The sequence below is a fragment of the Falco peregrinus genome, chromosome 1 (assembly GCF_023634155.1).
Source record: "Falco peregrinus isolate bFalPer1 chromosome 1, bFalPer1.pri, whole genome shotgun sequence".
Classification (NCBI taxonomy): Eukaryota; Metazoa; Chordata; class Aves; order Falconiformes; family Falconidae; genus Falco; species Falco peregrinus.
In genome coordinates this window covers 101431128-101452702 of record NC_073721.1, presented here as the reverse complement: position 1 = coordinate 101452702, position 21575 = coordinate 101431128, and the positions used below count along the sequence as shown (strand labels likewise).

General features: G+C 44.7%; 1 protein-coding gene across 1 annotated transcript in view; it reads right to left on the bottom strand.

Moving 5' to 3' along the window:
- Positions 1–21072, bottom strand: part of JAG2 (jagged canonical Notch ligand 2) — a 72484-nt gene extending 51412 nt beyond the window's left edge. Inside the window, exons 1-2 of the mRNA XM_055818455.1 lie at positions 20725–21072; positions 20141–20464 (exon numbers count right to left, since the gene is read on the bottom strand). Of these exons, the coding sequence (XP_055674430.1) occupies positions 20141–20464; positions 20725–21057 (657 nt within the window). The 5' untranslated portion in view covers positions 21058–21072. The remainder of the gene's footprint in view (positions 1–20140; positions 20465–20724) is intronic.
- Between the last annotated feature and the right edge of the window lie 503 nt (positions 21073–21575).

The window sequence follows — 21575 nt, the reverse complement described above, 5'->3', positions numbered from 1 at the left end:
TGAGCAAGTTGAAGCCTTCTATTTGAGAGCAATTACTGCAGTTATACTCCTTCTGGCCCAGTCACAAAAGCAAGACAATGTTTACAAACTTTGGAGCCCTCCTGTTGTGTGAGTGGAACTCTACCAGTTAGCCCCACCTGACAATCTTTAGGAAGCCTGCAAAACCAGGGGTGTAAGGGGGATATTTTTTGCCATGGTTAGCAGCCAACAGGCAGATTATCTCTGCCTACATGAGTTTGAACACCTCATTCCACTCCTACCCCAAACTAAGCCAAGTCAAAACTGAAGGGGGGTGCATGTGTGTACGCGTATGGGGGTGGTAGGAGGAAACCTAGATGTCTAGACTATTAAGACTCATTTCATTGCAAAATGAGCACAAATAAAAACAACAGGTGAATAAGTTAGAGTCAGTCTTGGAGTTGATACATGAAATTTAACATGCAGGTAGACTCACCTTCAGTTACAGAAAGTTACCCAGCAACTAGGTAGAAGAATCCTACCAACAACCAGTTGCATGCATCTAAAAGATAAAACAACTTCAAGGAGGAACTCAAAGGGGCATTACATCATCTATTTGGCAGTGCCTAGTATGTTCTGAAACAGGAGCATAGTGTGCTTTTTCCAAGGTGATAGAACTACTAGATCATGACATAGTTTACCAGATGATATATCTATAGGAAGATCTTCAAATGAAGGTTTGAAGATACTGTGATCCTGCTGCAATGGCAGAATGCAACAGGAGTTTCTCAGTATGAGGGGTCCTTGATATATCACAGGACAACAAACATTTTAGCTGTGGAGTTCTAAAAGTCATCTTAAGTCACATATCAGCTTTAGCTAATGCCTGTAGAAACAATGACCTATTTTCAGGTAGCTCACAAGAGGCCAAAATGCTGTATCTCCAACTAGAGCTCCTCAAGGGAGGACATTAACACAATCACCTCAGACCACATACAAAGTCAAGAGAAAGACCACTGGAGATCCACCCACATATGAGAAGCTAAACCATCAGAAGGAAAGACTCCACAACTCTAAGCAAATCTCAGCCAATTCAACCTTGTGACAAATGACAAGTCTTAGAGGCAGTATTTGTTCCCAATACCTCAGTACCGGCCCTGACATTTGACAGCACCCTGTCAGACAGCTGCTGGAGACAGAGCAGCACCCCTGAGTAAATGGGAAGCATGCACCTCACTAACTGTTTTTACAGTGCCAGAAGCAAGTCATTAGCTTCTTATTTATAAGAGCTGTGTGAGATCTGACCAGGCAGTAGTCATGTCAAGACTCCACCTGAAGACAAAAACTTGACCTGCTGGCTACTCTCAGCTCACAGGAGACTAAAGGTTCTAGATAGTCCATTCCTATTTTAAAGCTGTGCCTTTCACACTTACACACATAGCAGCAATGCTAGTCCTGTGGAATAGAAGTAATTCCTGCCTCTGCTTTTTGTAGCTATCTGCTCTTCATCCCCACCCTACTCCACCCCCCCTCCTGATTCCAGCATATACACATCTCTGCTGTACTCAGCTACATTAAGCTCCAACTCTGAAGTCCAAGCTGTCACCTGTAGTCACTTAAATTTGAACAAACACCATAGGACTGGCTTCCAAATAATTTTCCTTACACTTCCGGAACTAAACACAAAAAAGGCATTGGTGAAAACTTGGCTACTCTGGTACAAGGGGTCCTGTGATAGCTTGCCTTTGCTGAGAGCTTCCAGAAAGAAATGAGAACGGTATCTATGTTTAATGCCAATTTATGCTATCAGCCACCACATTTACCAGTGCTGTTGAAACACTTCTATTTTACTGCAAATGCTTCCTGCCTGTGGCATCTCCAGTCACATCCTGTGTGCCACAAGTCTTAACAAAAGTATTCATTTATAAAAGTAATCAATACATCAATGGCGACATAGATTATTTTTTTGTGCCAACCATATGAGCAAGCACAGAGCTCATGAAAAAAATAATGAATTTAATCTTACGCAAACGATCAGTAGCTACAATTTTATTCTAGTGACTAGAATAGTGGCATTCTAGGTGGTCTTTAAACTAGTTCTTAGGCTAACATACACAAAGTTTAATCTTACCAATTCTTTCTTTCTCTTTCCACAGTATCTTTAAGAATTCTTTGCACCAACTCTCATAATGGGAATACAGTATTTCAAATCTTGTCATTTAAGCTTCCAAGCTTGCTGAATGTAAACTGATTTTCAGACAGCCTCATATAACCCTGAGTTAATGACACCTGTAACTTGGTGGTTCTGAGCAAATTTGTATTGCTAATTGAGGTTTCACAACGTAAGTCTTGTGACCCGTCAATTCGATAAACAGCTGCTACTCCTTCAATCCATCAAAGCCATCTTGTATTCAGCATGTGAAGGGAACTCGCTTAGCTAGAAACAAGTTCTTTGATCAGATCGCAGTAAGAGGTTTGCTTCCCATTCTCATCCATGTCTTCACTATATAATATTCAGAAGTCAGTTGCAGAGTGCACCGTGGCTAGGAGAGGTTAGAGAACAGGGGCAAAACCAAGGAAGACTACGTTCAGTGTTATGCCACTATGTGGTTCTGTAACTGAAGGTGGAGGGAAGCAGTGTGGGTTCTCCTGTTTTCCCTCTTGCAAGAGATGGGATGAACAGCACCCCTCAAGACAGAGATGTTAGAAATCAAAGGTCCAGAGAAAAGCAACAAGAAGGAAAATAGAATCAAGTTATTTCCATGAGAGGAATGAAAGTGTTGGTGAAGACTTCCCAGCCTAGAAGAAAAACAACAGGAGTATGTTATAGATGTCTACAACACTACAAAAGGCCCTGGGGATGGTTACGAACAGATCATCCGCTTACTTGTTCTTGAAAAGAACTAAAGGGCATCAAATTAAGCTTACAGCAGCCACGGTGAGAAGAAAAGAAGGAAGAGAAGATGGCACTTCATGCAAAGCTTGGCAAAATGTTACACAGAATTGCCCAAGTGGTTTTAAGAGCTTTGTTGATCCAAGGGCAGAATGGCACCAATACATAGCAGAGACCAACCACAACTAGTTCAGAAAGTTCCCAGGCTGAAAACAGAGCTTGGAAGAAAAAGAAAAAAAAAATTCCATATTCTTGCCCTTTGCCTTCCATGAACATTTTCCTATGTTCCCTGAACTCTGGTTTCAGTACAGGTGCTGTTGTGAAGCAAGTATTCTGCTTTTCCTGATGGCTGACATTAAAACAAAAGTACAAAAAAAAATTACACTGTAGAATCTTGTATGCCTGTCTGAACCATCAGTATCTATCCCAGGGTAATCAAAATCACAACCAAGGAATATTTGAGGGGAAGACAGGCAGGGAAGCCAGGATAAGTAAAAAAACAGTTCTAAATTAGATTTATAATTATACCTCAGAACTCTGCTTTGAAAGCCATGACAGAAGTAGTCATAATTGAAAAATTTAACCAAGATTCTCCTTTCTGCAGTACTGAAGTGTCACATAAAATAATTGTAAAAATCACTAAAACATGTACACAATATATGCATAGCAAGCCATGTAACCATTGCAGTAGATGGAGCAAATGCTATTCAGAAAAAAGACAAGAGCTGAGCTAGACCTATTAATTGGGGGACCTTACTATGCGGAATAAAGGTTTAAAGGACTGTAGGCTTCTGAAACTTCCCCTTGAGGAAAAGGTAATCACTCTTAAAAGACTGTCTGGATTAAGTCAGGTGACACAAAGCACAACATACTGTCATCCAAAGCCAGAGAAAAGAAATGCACAAATACAGCAAGCATTTATCATTTATTAACTAGCTGAAGATTGACAAGTGTCAAGTGAAATACTAAGCCTACTGATTCTATAGCAATTTTTCACATAAAAATTTGTCAGCACATTTTTGATAAAAATCATGGTTTAACCATAAGAAAACCAGTATTTGCCTTGGGGAAGACTAAACTGAGGCTTACACAGAAAGGTAACTGAAATAACTAGGCACTTCAGCTCCAAACTAGCTATTCTCTTTACAGTAGTCAAAACCAAAGCCAAAGGTGGCTGGAGCTTCTCCTAGTTACTCTTACTCCACTAAGAAAGTGATTCTGTAATGTGTATGTATGCCACTGAGCCAAGTATCACGGTTCTAGACAGACATGTTCTTCTACACTAGCTGAAGAGCAAGCAAGAAATAGTTCCCCATTAAAGGCCAGACCTCTCAGTCACTTAGGTACTAGTCTTTCTAATATGGAACAAACAGCTTTCAAAACATCACCTGTATTCTCCAAGAGGAATTAGAGGAAGAACAGAATAGGAAGGGTGAAGATTAGGTTAGCAGGACTGGCACAAAAGCTGTGAAGGCAAGAGTATTTGTGACAGTCTGGAAATAGCAGCTAACAAGAAAGAAGAAGTGTTAGAACTTTAAAGCTGAAGTGGAACAAAAAGTAAAAATGTCACAGACTTACTGAAGTTCCCCTAACTTGACCGAACCACCTCAAAATGCAACACTGCTACCCATAAAACCTGTCTTCAAATATAGTAAGGAATCCTTGTCATTACTCAAGATTCCAGACAAACTACAGGAAGAATCATAGAATGGCTTGGATTGAAAGTGACCTTAAGACCATGTAGTTCCACCCCCCTGCCATGGGCAGGGACACCTTCCACTAGACCAGGTTGCTCCAAGCCCCATCCAGCCTGGCCCTGAGCACTTCCAGGGATGGGGCATCCACAGCTGCTCTGGGCAACCTGTGCCAGTGCCTCATCATCCTGATTGTGAAGAATGTCCTTAGATCTAATCTAAATCTACCATCTTCCAGTTTAAGGCCATTCCCCCTTGTCCTATTGCTACAGGCCCCTGTAAAAAGTCCCTCTCTGGCTTTCTTGCAGGCCCCCTTTAGGTACTGGCAGGTGCTGTAAGGTCTCCCTGGAGCCTTCTCTGCTCCAGGCTGAACAACCCCAACTCTCTCAACCTGCCTTCATAGAAGAGGTGCTCCAGCCCTCCAATCATCTTCACAACCCTCCTCTGGGCTCACTCCAACAGGTCCATGTCCTAATTACATTGGGGGCTCCAGAGCTGAATGCAGTGCTCCAGGCGGGGCCTCCTGAGAGCAGAGGGGGAGAATCACCTCCCTCAACCTGCTGGTCATGTTTCTTTTGAAGAATATCCAGTCTCCAGAGCAAGCCAGATTAATTGCCTAGATTTCTAAAATATGATCCTAGATACTCTGCAGGGATATCTAGAATCTCCTGATAAAGGGAAACTGTAGATATATCTGCTTAGCCCTTTGGATCTGCCTCAGTAGCTCTGAGGCCAACAGTGGCTATAGGCTTAGTCCTGGGCTCAGACAACACAGATCCAGAACTTGAGCCAAGATCAGACTCCTTCGTGACCCCTGCAAACACATTTTAGACCAAAAGGAACAGGGGTGGGGAAGAATTAAGACATTACAGGCCTTCTGGAGCCATAACTATACAGGTGAACCTATTTCAGGTCAACTTTTTGCTTTGAACTTTTGCACACTGTCCAGTAGGAAAAAAAAAATGCCCTAAACGTCTTTGTCAGTACCCACAAAAGACCTTCTCCTTCAAGTCTCTAACAAGTCATGGGAAAAGACTTCCAGAAACTCAATACCATTCAACAACTCAGTAAAACTGCTTTTCTTCTACATAAGGAAGCCCACCCCACCACACACACACCCCAATCTGCAAAGAGCATGGCAGATTTTGCCTGCATCTTGGAGGTGAACTTCAGATCTCCTGGACAGAGGCCTAGCACCCCACGAAAAGCTTTAGGCATGGAAAACTGGCCTCAAAAAGGACAGCTTCACCCAACTGTCAGCTCTTCCACAGTTGACTAAGCACTACAATGCTCTGCTCACACACAACCACTGCAGAAGAACAACCAACACTATAAAGAAGGATGATACATACAGAAAGTAAAATCCAGGTGAAAACAGTCTTAAACCGTTCTGCTTTGTTTCAAACGGCTGATGAGAGCTAATGATGCACACAGAGCTAATGCAACCAGCAAATGCCCGCGCTCACAAGAAGCATTAGCCCTTCCACTGCCACAGCCCCCCCTTCTGCTAGCTAATTTACCTAACACATCCATAAACATGAAACCTTTACACAATGTGATTAAAAATTAACTGATCTTTAAATATCCTTTGATATAGGTGTTAGTGTGTCTGTTCCATTGAGGTTTTCTGGAAAGTAAGTGGGGATATAAGGAGATATAAGTTAGATAGTAGAAAAACCAGCCAATTACCAAAACAAAACTGTTGTAAATGTAACCACTACCAAAGCAATAGAATTTGGTATGGTATACTACAACCATACAAAAAGACAAGACAACATCCCAGTAGTTTACCCTGAGGGTAGTCAAACAAGTACCAGTTTGTATTGTACCTGTTTGAGAAAAGCAGGAAAGCCTAGTGTAACCTCCCCAGGTTTCACAGTTCTAGAGCAGAAGCAGCAGGAAGGGAAATGAAATTAACCCCACATGCATCAACCCTGCAAACCTGCTAGAACCTCAAGTAACAGCCTTCCCTTCCATCCTATTCAGGGAGAATACAAGGTGTTGATTTTTAATGAAGATCAGAAACTGAGATTAAATAAGAAGTTATACAAAAGAGAAAGTCTAGCAATTCCAGCAGATGTTTCTCTGCTAGTATCTGATTTTGGGGAGGGGGGGGGGGGGGAAGTCAGAAACCTGCCAGAAAACACAGGTTTAGATGGAGGGTCACAGGATTAAGTTTTAATAGATATTTTGCCTGATCATTACATAAAAGGAAATAAACAAGCTATTTACATTTTAAGATACTTTAATGACTTTGCCATCTATTAAGATACAGTCCACACTACCACTGCTGAAGCTAGCACTAGCAGTTCCCAGAAATCCACTGAGTTAATCCAACAGCAAAGAACAGAAGAAAGTATTGATGAAATTAGAGAACAGAGGAAAAAAAGCATTTTAGAAAGAGATGTGTACGAGTACAATACCATGCAGACAGCTGGGTACTCTCTTAACCTCATTTTATTAGATTTAAGCAGGAGCTTTCAGCTTTGCTACCACCTTTGAACCCTTTCAGACAAACTTGACATTAACCAAGTATCCACATTCTACTCTTTCTAAAGTTTTGGAAGAAATCCAAGATAAATTAAGCCCATTATACATACACTTTCTTGTTGCATTAAAGAAAGTGTAGCTAGATTGTCTCTTTTGAAGTGTATGTAACAACCATGAAGACCCATTAATGGTTAGTGCAAGATTTGTTTTATGCTAATGTTTAGAATTCAAAAGATGAGCTAGTAATTAATACTGGTCTTCCCCTCCCCTCCATGCGGCATGGATATTAGTGTCCTCTGGGCACTTTAAGCCATGCATCGTTATAATTTCAACTTGAAGTCAAGGGGGAATTAAACTAACTATGTAATAACATACTTTAATTATTGTTCTAAACACAGAACACCTGCATGCACTCTTTTGTATTGGAAATATGCATACTAAGAGGGCAGGCAAATACAGAAAAATAGATATGCCCCCAAGTTCTAAGCATGCAAAGTTCCCAGGAATAGAGAGTAGTGTTTTAATCTTAATCCTTTCAAATAATGTTAGCTGCTGACAGCACTGCAGTCCTTCCCTTGTTTTTGAAAAAGCAAATGCCCACAAAACTAATTCAAGCTAACGAGCCTAAATGTCTTGCCGAGGAAGAGGGGAGGCCCATCTGAGCCTCTGTTCCTAAGGGAGCACAGAGATTAGGGTACTGGTTTCTGAGCCCTCTTCAACGCTCTCAGTCCTACCCAACAGGGTCAACTCTGGAGCTAGCTGGGCAGCATCAGCCACATATGAAAGAGGACACACGAGGCAAAGGCAACAGCTGCCTGATCAAGCATTCACGGAGCTCCAAAAAAGAGGCATCATTTTTCTCCAGTGGTGTTGACTCCTAACACAGGTATCTGTATAGTTCACCATAAAGGAACACAAATGTCTAGGTTTTATTGCTACATGAGCTGTACAACAGCTTCAGCCAATTTGAACTTCACATTTTCACATGAAAATTATCAAACAGGTTGTAAATTTCCTCACAGTTGGTGACAAAAATGTTGTTCATCCAGAAAAAGGGGATAACACATTTAAGTTGTCCTTTGTTTAGGCCCCAAACTGAACACTAGTTCATTTTTTAATTTCTGCATATGCCAAAGAGGCTGACAAAGTGGGTTTTTTTCTGTTTGTTTCTCTATTTCAACTTTATAGATAGCTGCCCACCTTCCCTTATAACCTCCTCGGCTCTGAACCAGGACACTACAGACACAACCACAGCTACATTCGTATCTTGTTGTGTTCCATAAATTTACAGGAATAAGTTGAAAAGAAAAACAAGTCACCACTGTAAGAGATGGTGCAAACTCTTTCATGTAGATCATACACAAGGAACTTGAATAAAGGATTAAAGAGAGATTCTGCACACAGACATGCACACTTAGTTAAATACACATGGTAGCACCAGAGCTAAGCTGTGAAAAAAGTTTATAAGCATGTTCCTGAACAAATACTTGTATCATATTCCAGCAGCAAGACTGAATCTTCTGAACAGCACTTTGTGGCTACAGTAAATCTTTATCACATGTTTGCAGCACCAACCACTATGTTGTTTTTAATTACTATTAAAAATGAACAGCTTACAGCAGCAAATGAATGCAGCATACAATACATGTAGCCTACAATTCAAAGATACCTATTTGAATATATAAAAACCAAGACCTGATCAATCCCATCATAACAAAGCAGCATCAGAACTTTAATATAAAACCATATCTTTGAGATTAATATAAACTGGAAGGGATCTGATATAGCTTTCTTTTACCACAAAGCAGGCAAAACCCACAAATTGACACATTTTTGGAAGGAAAGCTTTAAGTGTAGCAAAGTACATGGAACAACCTTTGAAAGCAGGCACTTGCCCTGTAAATTTACTCTAAGCAAGTGAATTAAGAGTGCTCCTCTACTTTTTCCCTTCTCCCACTGACATGGATCTGGAAGCTATGAAAGGGAGATCATCTCAGCAAAACTTCACATTCATTTCATTGTTGACCCCTAGTTACTTCTCTGGTGGGTACCAATATTACAGCCTTCCTCATAAGGATGAGTATCAATGGAGAATAGAATGAAGCCACATAAAGCAAACTAACATTAAAAAAACCCTGGAGACCAATTTTGCTAGTCCAAAGCTGGACTCATAACTCATGAATATGTACTAGTGAATACTTTTCAGTTTCTTTAATACTTTATTTGCCACTGACTCCTTCTGCATGTTCTGTATTCTCCAGACTCCTGGCAAGCTGAAGTTTCACAGACTAAGCCCTTAGGCTGGACTTTCAGGATTCGGTAGGGACAACCAAAATTATCATTGAGAGCGAGCTGCCACAAGTCAAGAGTATCTTTTCCTGCCAGCTAAAGGTTACTTTGTTTACCTTACATTTGCAGTGGCCTGGGAGTAGATACAAACAGCATGAGAAGATCTGTTGACATGCAACAATTTGTTCTGTCTAGACCCTATGACAATTATGACCTGACAGTACAGTTTTAAGTCCAGGACATGCAGCGTTAAAATAAAAAAAATCTGAACTCTGGAAGTTAACCTCTAAAGAATTGTCACCAGCTAGGTTTGAGCAACCACTTTACTCTTCACCTCTCACAGAGCAAGAGGAGATGCAAAGCAACTGCAAGCTATAAAGCACACAACAGTGAACTTACCACAGCTTAACAGCAATCATGAGAAGGCAATGCAGGAGCACTAAATATCTGACAACCAACATCTTAAGTGTGTATGCAAGTCTAAATATTCCAGTTTCTCTACCTCCTTCCCTTCCTCACTTTCCAATAGAAGCAAGTGCTGGTCTGTGTGGATGAACCATAGGAACAAATAGTCTCGTCCAACAAAGGTCTCCAACAGCCAAATACAACATTAAAACATTTTAGGCCTATATATAAACATATGGTTTACACAACAGTTTATTACCAACACAGGAGGTGCTATCAGCTCATTGTTGCATACAAAACCCAATTATTAGTGAGGGGCAGCAGGTAGTTATACTTGCTCTTAATACTGCAAGTAAACACAGCCTGACTTCTAGACTTCAGTGATTCCATGCAGCCAGTTACAGTAAGAACTCCATGTTGCGATATAAGGAAAATCATGTTTATTGCAAAGTAAAACATAATTAGAACTATAAAGAGCACCTAAAAAAATTAGTATCTGTGCATTATATAAGAGAAAGGAACTGCCACTAAAGGCTGTTAAGCAGTAGTACAGGTTACCAGACCAATGCTATCTAAAATTGTCCTCAATGAATAGGAAGAACAGTAAGTGGTTCCAAAGCCTGCACACCCTAAAAAACTTGTACTTCAGTCTGGATTGGAGCAGATCAATGATGAAGCTATTTACATATTTCTCAACTTACTGCTTAAAGCACATGTAAGTCAAGCCTTCCAAGTATGAACAAGCTCCCTAATTAGAACTTAAGTTCTCCACTGAAACCCTGGACCTCTAACATTAAAAGTTTACATTGTGTTCAAGTAGACATTAAACTTTACAATGCTGTAAACAGAACTATACATATTCAGGGAAAAAAAAAAGATTGAAAGAATCCTGTATGATGTCTTAGGTTAACTGCCAGCTCATGTGGTATTTTACTACAATTTGCATGTACAGAACTGCTTCGGAAGGAGTAAAGAAAGCTAGCTCTACCTGAAACTAGCATTTTTCAACCAGCTGTAGGACACTGCATCAATATTAATTAATACTGGCTAGTCACTGAAAGTCTGAAAACGTAAGATTTATCCAATTTGAACATTAGATGCTTAAAGTTACTTAAGCCAATATGTCCAGTGTACTAGAAAGCACTGGAGAGACTCGAGACCTAGTGGACTACCTGGAAGTAGAACAGTCATTGCAAGAACAATTTAAGTATAATAATAATAATAATCAAATAGTAGCAAACTGCACAAAAACTACCAGAACACATCCTGCTAGGAAAAATATATAAATATATATATATAAAATAAGGACTTTCAAGCCTGAAGCCGGATGTAAACAGATTACAGTTTACGTACTAATAGGCCAGTCTTATCTCAGATTTCAAAACAAAACAAAAACAAAACAAAAAACCCAGCAAAACTTCAGAGAATAAGCACCTGTGCATCTGTCCAAGGAGCATATAATTGGTTACTCAAGGACTATTAGGTTGTTTCTTAGCAACCTCTGCAAGCTCTAATCAAGTGAGACTAAGATTGTAATTCAGCCTTGAAATGCCTTGCCCCTTCCACCTAATATAGCATTGTCACTGCTATCGAGGAGCAGTCATTTCAACCACAGATAAGATCCATGCTTACTCTGTGTTTCAGCTGAGAGTTCCTCTTAGCACTTACTAGCAGATCTTCATGTCAAATACACTTTTTACACTTTATTTAGTATCTGAAACAGCAATTAATAAAATGGACCTTTAATGTTCTTCCTTTTTATACAAAATAAAGGTTAACTACAAGTCTAAGAAAAAAATCACCTTGGGAACAAAGTTTAATAAGGGAACATAAGCTATAGCTCAAGTCTTAAACAACAACATTTTACAACAGTAAAACATTGTCTGAATAGAATTACAAGAAAAATGTTTAATAGCAAAAGCAAAAGTAAAGATATTTCAGGTTAATAGGAAGCATTTACCTCAACGCTGGATGGTATTTAAATCTGGTGATGCTGAGATCTACCATGTCAAACACATTGCATTTCTAAAATTAAGTATCTTTGAGCAAAACTCTAGCCATCAGACTAGAAAAAAAAAGCCAAAGGCATCTGAGTAATTGAAAAAAACACTCAGCTGTTCAGTCCTAGTCTAGCATCTCTGCCATAGTATCAACAGACATATGACAGTCTCCATTTAAGACAGCAGTCTTAAAGATTAAGTTTTATAGAAAGTATTTTTCCTTATACAGTAAGCAAAGGCACCAAAAGTCTATGGTTAAATCAGGGACAGCCACTCCTCCATAACTCAAGATGATCTGCACGACAGCCATCACACAGCTCTCTTCAGCTCTCTCCCTCCTGACAGGTCTGCCTGGTGTAGAGCAGGAGTAGGCAGCAGCTATAAGGTCCCACAACCCATGGGAGGTGGAAGTTCAGCAGCTGTCTGACAGGACCTAGCACAGATGGTCTCAGCCACCCCTACTGGTTCATATCCCAACCCTGGGGGCAGCGGCATGGGGAGCAGTCAGTCCACATGTCTGCCTCCTGCTTGCAACCATTGAAGATGCAGCTCGAAAACCACCAAATGGTTATGGCAGACAGTACTGCCAGTGGTCACCTCCAGCCAAAGATCAACCAATTTTAGACACTCAGAACCAGAAGCCAGAGCAGCTTTCTGCCAAGAAGCCCAAACACATATCAGAGTGCTGAAGAGGAAAAGAATGGTGGAGTTACTGCCAAGGAACAGTGGCAACTACCCTTTGGATAAGCATCTGGCTAAGCATTAATATGCTAGAAGCAACATCAGTATATCCTTATTCCTCACTCTTTGAAGTAGCTTCCAAATTGCTGCTCCCAAACTCCTTCCAGATTAGAGGATTACTAGCAGCTAGAACTGGAGAGGACCAAGGGAAAGTAAATTGGTGTGCTAGCAGGAAAGTGACCCTCCCTTTTTATTCTCTTCAGTAGGCTGAGCAGCTCTGAACCAGAGCAAGCAATGCAAATAGGACCCACACAGAGTTGACAAAACATTGGCCTTGTTTTCAGAAGAGGGAAGGGAGGCTTTCAGGCACACCGTATTTTAAAGCTTCTGCAGGTGACTAAGTATATGATGTGATCATAGCTGCTTTATGAACTTAGAATAGTTTCTAAAGTATGTTCATAGCATGTATTTCAGAGCCAACACTCACACAAAGCAACAACTACAGGAAAAACAAATGAAGGAGTCAAACTACACAGAAAGGATGAATTCCACTCATCTCGCCTACATGCAGAGACCCAATGGTGCTGCTTAAGAAGGGCCAGACAGCCCACAGTTGCAGCACAAATGAAAGTAATTTTAAAGGTTTTAAAAAAATTTAATATTATCATTTACCTTGCATGTCCATCTCAAAAATAATCCTTCTCATAAATGAAAAAATTGTAGCAACCAATTAACGACAAAGATTAAAAATGCACTACACCACTTTGGCTTTTTTACATCCAGAAAACATAGTAGTTTTGCCTTATTTATTGTTTGACAGAAACTTACTTCGTTGCAGCTTCTGTGGTGATAAACAGTGAACCCTAACAGTAACTCAATGCCAGCTGGACCTGTGCAAGGAACGCAAGCAGTAGCATCAAACACAGAAGGTAGCTTCTAGAACAAAGCTTCTCAACATCTACACCAACAGATCTCCTTGAACTTCAACAGGATCGCTCAGAAAGTCTACAATTCAGTCAGAACAGGCCCAAGTGGGCCAAACATCACGTCTGGTATAAAAACAACCAATTATAGTGTCACCCTAACCAATTACATTAAAGATAAACCTGATTGTTTAAGATTAAAGCTACAAGTAGTCATGTCTTTACTAGACCTTTTGTATGCAATTTTTTTTTTGAGAAAACAGTTTTTGAAACCTCTTCAAAGTGCCCAAAGGCAGTAGCACAAAGTCTCTATCACACTGTGATGCATGGAACATGCTCTGTTTTTACCTCACCCTCTTTTCCAGCTCACATCCTCTAGTGTTAAGAGTAATCCCGACTGCTTTAATACCTATTCCATTTTCAGTCAAAGATTTAATACCCACACCAGCTGTGTGGCCAAGAGTGTAGCATTTCACAGATAGGCTGGCTGGAGTACCTTCTGGAATAAAGATTAGAAAGTTGGTGAGAGGTGTATAAGCGCTCTGCTCTCAGTATCTGGGAGGTAAGGTAGTTTGTCTTCAAGTTTTGAGTTCAGCCTCAGTGTTTCCAATAAATAAGCAAGTGTTTATTTAAGGAAGCTTTGAAGGAGTATAAATAGAAGTGTTCTTTACTATCTGACCATCTCTGTGACATTCAAAAGCCCCCCCGAACTATAAGGTACAAAAGCTTAAATAGTTAACAAAATACTGTTCTCTGAGGCATATTTGTTTCAAAGACACATGAAATTCTAGGTTTAGCAACATCAATGTAAGAAAGATTAAGAGTGCAAAGAACATTTCTGCTTAAAATTAGAAGACAGATTTTCTATAGTTACATGAAACTTAAGTCTTTAGGCTTTCTATTCTGGGCAAGCTGCAAATAGTTGCTGGCACACACAGCATGCCAATAATAAATCCCTTTTTCAAAGAGGGGTTCTGAAGTGCTCACCATTAAGGCCTTGATTCTTTTTTAGAGGTGACACCTGCAGCTGCTATTGAAATCAACCAGAGTTGTCACTGCCCAGCATTGCTAAAGTCAGTCTCTAACCCAATTAGCTTCTTTTAAGAAAGAGCATAACAAACCCCAAAAGCTACTCCTTGCATTCATGTCACCTGAAACTAAAGGGATATCATTTATATAATAAACCATTCCCCCAACCTCAGCCTTTCATTTCTCATGAGAAAAGTTTGAAGGCAAACACAGTACTGAGCAGGTGAAAGCGTAAGATTCCCCATCTACTTCCCCAAGACTGAGGAAACACCGATCCACATTTTCTGACCCACGACCTAGCTGTCCATGAATTGCAACAGGCAGGGCAAAGCTTTATGAGCACAAGCACTGCAGGCGTTTTGTCAAAAAAAAAAGAAACAGTTTGGCATGGCAGCTCCACAGCAGTCCTGGAGACTACTGACAAACCAGTCGGGCAGAGTCAGTAAGCAAGCACCAAGTTCAAGGTGGTAGGGAAGTGGTCAAGTATTAAAAAGGAAGTTTTGTGCTATCAGCAGAGCCCTCCCCACCCTGGGGAACGAAAAAAAAAGTTAGGCTTCTGGCAAAGACGACATTAAACATTTATGTAGTTCATCAATATATGGCTATCAACTACATTATTTTTTCCATGCTGACTTCCTCTGCTAATGAGGTGGGATGCATGTGCATTACAACCCATCACTACACCAGGTCAATTTTACATTTTGGCATAAGATCTTGCTCTTTCTTCTTATTCCCTGCCCTCAGGTCTTACGTGGGATTGTGTTTGCATGCACTTAGTTTTTTTTAAGGGGAGTTTCAATGGAACAAAGTACAACTATTTAGAGGTAATGCTTGCTGTGTATCACTTGAAAATGCTTCATTTGTAAAATTCTGATCTTTTTCATGGTAAAAGCGTACCTACTGTTCCTCAGGTACAGTTGTGTACAAGTACCTTTTCCAGTGCTAAATGCCCTAACTTTAACCTGCCTAATTGAAGCATACCTGTCACAACTGGTTGTCATTCACACTGACAGGATGCATGTTTCCTCTATCAGGGAGCACAGAGTAATTAATCCAGGATATTTTTGTCACAAAGCCTCAAGATCCCGATCTTGAGCAGTGATGGCTGTGTTAAGACAGAAGGTAGACCAACTGTAGATCTACCAGCCAAACAAAAATAGACAAGAGCATTTCCTACAGTCAGGCTATCAAGCTCCCTACAGGCAACAAGGATCCCAGATAATGCACTTCACGGCTAGACACCTTCCAGAACCTCACCGCCTTGTTTTTTCAACGTAGAAGGACCAAGAGAACTTGATGCAGAATCCTGTACTGAAACAGACAACATCTGAAAGTGCCAAACACAACACTGTACCCTTTAAGTAATAAAAGCTATAAGGTCAAGCATTCCTGCTCAGGTTTTGGCAGGGGAGGGGAGGGGTTGCTTTCTAAGAAATTCAACATTTACCACTGCAGCCAAGTTATCCTCTCAACAGCTTTACATATTTGATGGTTCATGCTCCTGTCTGTGTATGTTTTAGATCAAGACTGAACCCTTCCAGGCATCTGGATGAGACTCACACATGGACTGCACATGGATGAAACTCACACAGAGCCTGGCTATTAAATTTATGTACTTTCACAAATTCTTATCTACCTGAAAATTAACAGTCCTTCAGAAGTTTAGAGAGGTGCTATAATCACACTATAAATAGGAAAAAAAAACACAAGATCAGTGCTTACAAAAATAATAAATCAGTTGCACACATTCTAGTGGGGAAGGCACTCTTTATCCAAGCAAGTTGCGAGGACTGCCTGAACCTCTTATGACCCCTACTTCAGGCAGGTACACAGAGTCCTAGCTGAGCACCAAGGAGAAAAGTGAAATTGCTGGTCTCCGTTACTTGCCTCCAAGGCCTTGAACTCTGGAGTTCACCTGTGGAGTTGAGTATACTGTACTCATACGTATATTGCACTGACTGTCACACTAGAATCTCAAAAACAGAGGAGCTGAGGGGAGATAATGATGTATACTGTAATACATGATTTCAACATCCACAACTAGTCAGAACAATTCTTCTATGTGACTAATTAACTGAAGTAATGGATGGCATACCAATATTTATGGTGCAGGAAAAGCTGTGAATTCCCTGAGGGAAGGAACAGGGTGGAGGAAAAAACCCACACACAACTCCATTTCGTGCCATCTTGTGAAGGAGCATGAAAAATGGTTCCACACACCCCATCCAGCAGAACATCTATAACTTTAAAACATCATCTTCAGAAGCAGCCTTCAATTAAACCCAAATCTAAAATCCTGCCAATAACCTAATCATTACTGATAAACATTGCTGCACAAGGTATTTCTGCAGCATCAGTGTCTGAACAAACAGCTTTGTGGTAGAAAAAAAAATATGCTCAAGACTAATGAACCTAAACTGTGTAAGTGATCAGAATCACTTTTTCAAAGCTAGTTGAATTCTTCAGTCTTTTTTGTTTTAAAGTTGTACATAAATTTCAATTGTATCATTTGTTTGTTAACAATCTCAAATGAGCTTCAAGTTTTACAGCAGGAGGCAAAGAAAAAAATGTGAGGTAGGTGGGTAAAGAAGACAGCTGTATTGTTCTAGCTGTTCCTCAGCCTCTCCCACTGCCAGATTGCCGATGATATATCCCAAGGTAGCAATTTTAAGAACTTTTTGGCAATATCCCAAGTTCCTCTTGCAAATCAGAGATCAGACAAATGATATTAAAAAAAGACAGGAAATAGGAATAAACTGGATAACTGACACTGTATCAAACAGTGGAAGCCACTGAACTCTGGTACTGCAGCTTTACAGAAGAGATACCTTGTTCACATCTTGAAGTTTTAGCATGTAAAATTTAAAAAAGAAAAAATCAGCATGACAAAACCAAGGCAAAAAAACACCTTTCAAGATACTACTTGCCTTACAGCTACTGCTAGCTCAGGACACTGCAATATCAAACAGACATCAAGAAAACCTCCCTCGAGCAATGTATACACTAATACATTATTCTCCTTAAGTGAGGGAGGTATTCAGATGCGGTTCAGTAAGAAGCCCACATACACCAATGCTGGCTTTCATTAGGGTTGGATTTTGCAGTCTTACAAATCCAAACTAGAACTACTGAAGTAAGTCTTTCACTCACTGCCACCACCAAGGCAGATTTGTTTCAAAAGCGAAGGATGCAATTTCTGGTTCTCTTTAGTCTTTTCCCTTCCCAGCACATTCAATACAGGAACATTAATTTCATTTCGTTACTGGGGGTGTGTGGTGTGTGTGTGTGTCATACAAAAGACTATGTCTATATTGGCGTTTCTTGTTTGCAAACTTGAGTATAAAAAGAATATTTTTAAATTACCCCAGGGAGCTGAAACCTAACCATCTAACTCCATCTACTTCAAAAACCCGTTGCGTTACACTAGCATTACGATTAAGCCTCTCCTTGCAGGGTCTGTACAGCTTACATACAGTTGTGACGAAGATGCTGCTGCATTCCCCATCAACAGACTGCATAGCCAAAGTTCAAGATGTAACTACAACGTACAGGAGGGACTTTTTTCCATCACTGCATCCACAGACTGCAATACAGGGACTGTTTTTAAAAGTACAGCTACTCCACAGCTTATTTTTAGACTCGAGGGTGGGCAGGGAGAGTATTGAGTAAACCTTCCAAAAATCAGCCAGCCACCCACTAAACTGCAGTGGCACTATATAAATAAATTACTGGCTGCTTTGCAACAGCTGCAAAAAACACAACCAGTAGAAAGAAAGACCAAATATTTCAAGTCCTTTAAAACACTGGAGGCAATGATACAAGAAACAGCAACAGACAGGGTACTATATGCTAGAGATGCTGTGGCCATTTACCTGCAAGAGGCAGGTCAAACAGGCCTTTCTTAGGACTGGATGAGCATAGAACAACAATATCCAGCTGCAAGGTTAGAATGTGCTTATTCCAACAAAGAAAACCCAAAGTAGGCTGGGCTTGGAGACCTGCATTGCAAGGATGATCAAACTCTCCTGTTTCAAGTGGCAATACTAGAAACTGGCAAAATAAAAGCATGAGTTAAGTTACCTTTACTTCCTCACACAGATAACTTATAAAGCGTGAGGTGCTAATGTTACCAAAATCTCCTACAGAGGAGTTTATGATTTCACCAAGCCTGTACTAAATGGTCGATAAATAGGAGAAAGCATTTTCCCTTTGATCTTATAACTTAAGAGCAAAATTCTGAATACCCTGTCTTTATGGTATTGGCTATATCTATTAACGGGAATGCTTCCAAACTCAACAGGCCACAGGACCAACAAAGGCAATTAAAGAAATTGCCCAGCTTGGCAACCAGAATGCAAGTGCCTCTGTGCAGAGATTTTTATCGGTTGTACCATTTTTTTCAATCATCTGACCTCTGCAAAACCCCTACCTTCAAATAGCAGTCAGTTCTTAATATAAGGTGCACAAGCATCAGGCTGGAGGGTCCCCGGTAGCACAGAAAGTGATTTTAAACGGCCTGGGTTCCTTTAGCATGAAATACAAGTGGGCAGGTTTGTCCCTGGCCATTATTAGCAGTAGCTTGGCAGGCAGCAGAGATCCTGCGAGCTGCCGGGAGGGGCCGGCAAGGGCCATTTCACGTTAGTCACCAGGTGCCAAAGGTAACCCGCAGGCTCCCGATACTCACCCCCCCTGCTGAGCCAGCGCGCTGCACCACCCCCGCTCCCCGGTGCCTCCCAACTTGCCACCTTGCACCCCGCGGCCCACTCGGAAGGGCCGAGAGCGGCAGCCGCGAGGCTCCCTGCAGGAGCCCACCTGCTGCAGCCCGGCCCCCGCGCCCAGCACCCCCGAGCGGCAGAGGGCAGCGCCCCGGCCCCCGGGAGCGGGCCCAGCGCCGGCTGCAGCCCCCGGGGACGCGCCCCTCGGGCAGGCGGGGGCTGAGGGAGCGGACTGGGGGCGAGTGACGGCCCCCCCCCGGGATCCTGCGGGCCGGGGGCAGCACCAGGGTCCCGCACGGCCGCAGCTCCCGCCGCCACCAGCCGGGGCCCGGAGCCGGTCTGTGACAGGACCCGAGCAGGGCTCCGCTCCGGAGGGGGCAGCCCCGGCCTCCCCCCGCCGCCCGGGGGGCGGAGAGCGGCGCGCTTGGCCCTGCGCAGGTGTGTGGGGGGCGGGGGTGCCGCCCCAGCCCTCACGCCCACCGCCGGCGGCTCCCGCCCCTCCGGTCCCCGCGCGCGCCGCCGCGCGGCCCCGCCCGCGCCCCGGGAGGGGCGGCAGCTCGCGCCCTTCGCGAGCCCCGGCACGCGCCCCGCGCGCCCCCACCTGCGCCGCCCGGCAGCGCCCCCTGCCGGGGGCAGCCCCGCGCTGCGCAGAGCCGCGGGGGCTCCGCGGCCCCGGGGCGCGCTGCTGCCGTCGGGCTTCAGCTTTCAGCGGGATTCTCTCCGCCCCCCCCCCCCCCGCCCCCAACCCCAAGCCCCCTCTCCGGTTTTCCCCGCACCTGCAGCCTGCTCGGGCGCCCGTCACGCGGTCAGTCCGCAGCTGCCCCCTGCCGCCGGCAGCCCCCAGACAGGCCGTGGCGGCCCCTCCGCCGGGCCGAGAGCTGCGCATCCCCCCCCCCGCCCCCCCCAGCCCCGGGCCCCGCTCCACCGGCCCCGACCGGGCTGCGCTCCGGCCGCTCGCCCGGCTTTCTTAACGGAGGAGCGGGCAGGCGCTGCAGCACCGACAGGGGTGGGGGCGGAAGGCACACACAAAAAAAGGGCGATAACAGCGCGATCATCAACCTACCGGCCACGCAAACTGAAAGGGAATAACAATCCTGCCCGTCTCGGGGGTTCTGCCTTGATGGGAGTATTTGTTGCTGTTCAAATAGAAAATATTTCCACCGAGAACGGGGGTAGATCCGAATCCGTAGTTGCAGGGTCCGACCGGAGTGATCTTGGCCTGATATTCCTTGAGGCAGACTTTCACGTAAGTGTCGCACTCGTCCCGGGTGCAGTCCTGGTTCTGGGGGCTTTTCATGCCATCGCAGCATTCCCCATTGAACAACTCGCCGTTTACATTCCGCACCGAGTTAAGCTGCAGCTCGAAATAGCCCGTGGACCGGGACACCTAAAAATAAAAATCAAAGGGGAGACAGCCTCGTTACTACCGCGGCCGGGGGCGCGGGGCTGCGGGGAGGCGCTCCCCGGGCCCCCCCCCCTCCAACTTCGGCCGGCCGCGGGTCTAGCCCCGCCACGGCGGCGCGTACGCGCACCGGCGCGGTATCTCTATAAACAGGGCAGGCGCAAGGTGGACGCGGAGCGGGGAGGAGGGAGACGTGCCGCGGCGGCGCCCCGCGGACGGGCGCGCAGCCCCCCGCGCCCCCCTACCTGCACGCAGGAGGCGAGGAGCAGCGCCAGGCCGAGCGCGGCGGCGCGGGGGGCCCGGCTCCGCCGCCCGGCGCCCCGCATGCCTGCTGCTCCGCGCGGCCGCCTCAGAGGAGCCCGCCGAGCCCACCGGCCACGGACCGGCGGCCGCTCGCGGCATGGGCGGCGGGGGAGCCGCCCGCAGCGCGCCGGGGGGCGCAGGGCATGGGCTGCCGGCGGGGCCGCCCGGAGCGCTCCGCCGCCGCTCCCCTCCCGCGGGCTCCGCTCGCCCTCTGTGCGCCTCGGCTCCGCGGACACCCAACAAGTAGGTGCCGGAGTGACAGCTTCATTACCCATTCGCCGCCGCTGCCGCCGCCTTCATATTAATGAGGGGGACGGCCCGGCCCCGCGGCCGGCGGGTGGGGCCAGCGCCGCTCCCGCCGCGGCTCTTAAAGGGCGGCGGGCGGTGGCGGCGGCCCCCGCCCTGCCCTGCCCCGCCCCGCCGTGCCGCTGCCCTGCCCTGCCCTGCCGGCAGCGGGGGGTCCGCCAGCCCTGGGGACGGCGGGGGTGCCCGCCCGCGGGCGCGGAGGAGCGCGCGCGGGGTGCGCGCACCCACGCGGGGTGGGGAGCGCCCGCAGCTGCGTGTGAGTGAGTGGGTGGGTGGGGTGCGTGCGCGCGCCGCCCCGGAGGAGCGCGCAGGGTGTGCGCGCACCCGCAGCGTCGGAGGAGGCGTCCGTGGGATGCGTGCACCCACAGCTGTCGAGGGGTGTTTGGGGTGGGCGTGCCCCTGGCCGTGGACACGTCCGTACTCATGCAGAACTGCGCAGGGTGCACGCGTGTGCAGGCACGGAGGAGCACGTGTGATGCAAGCACAC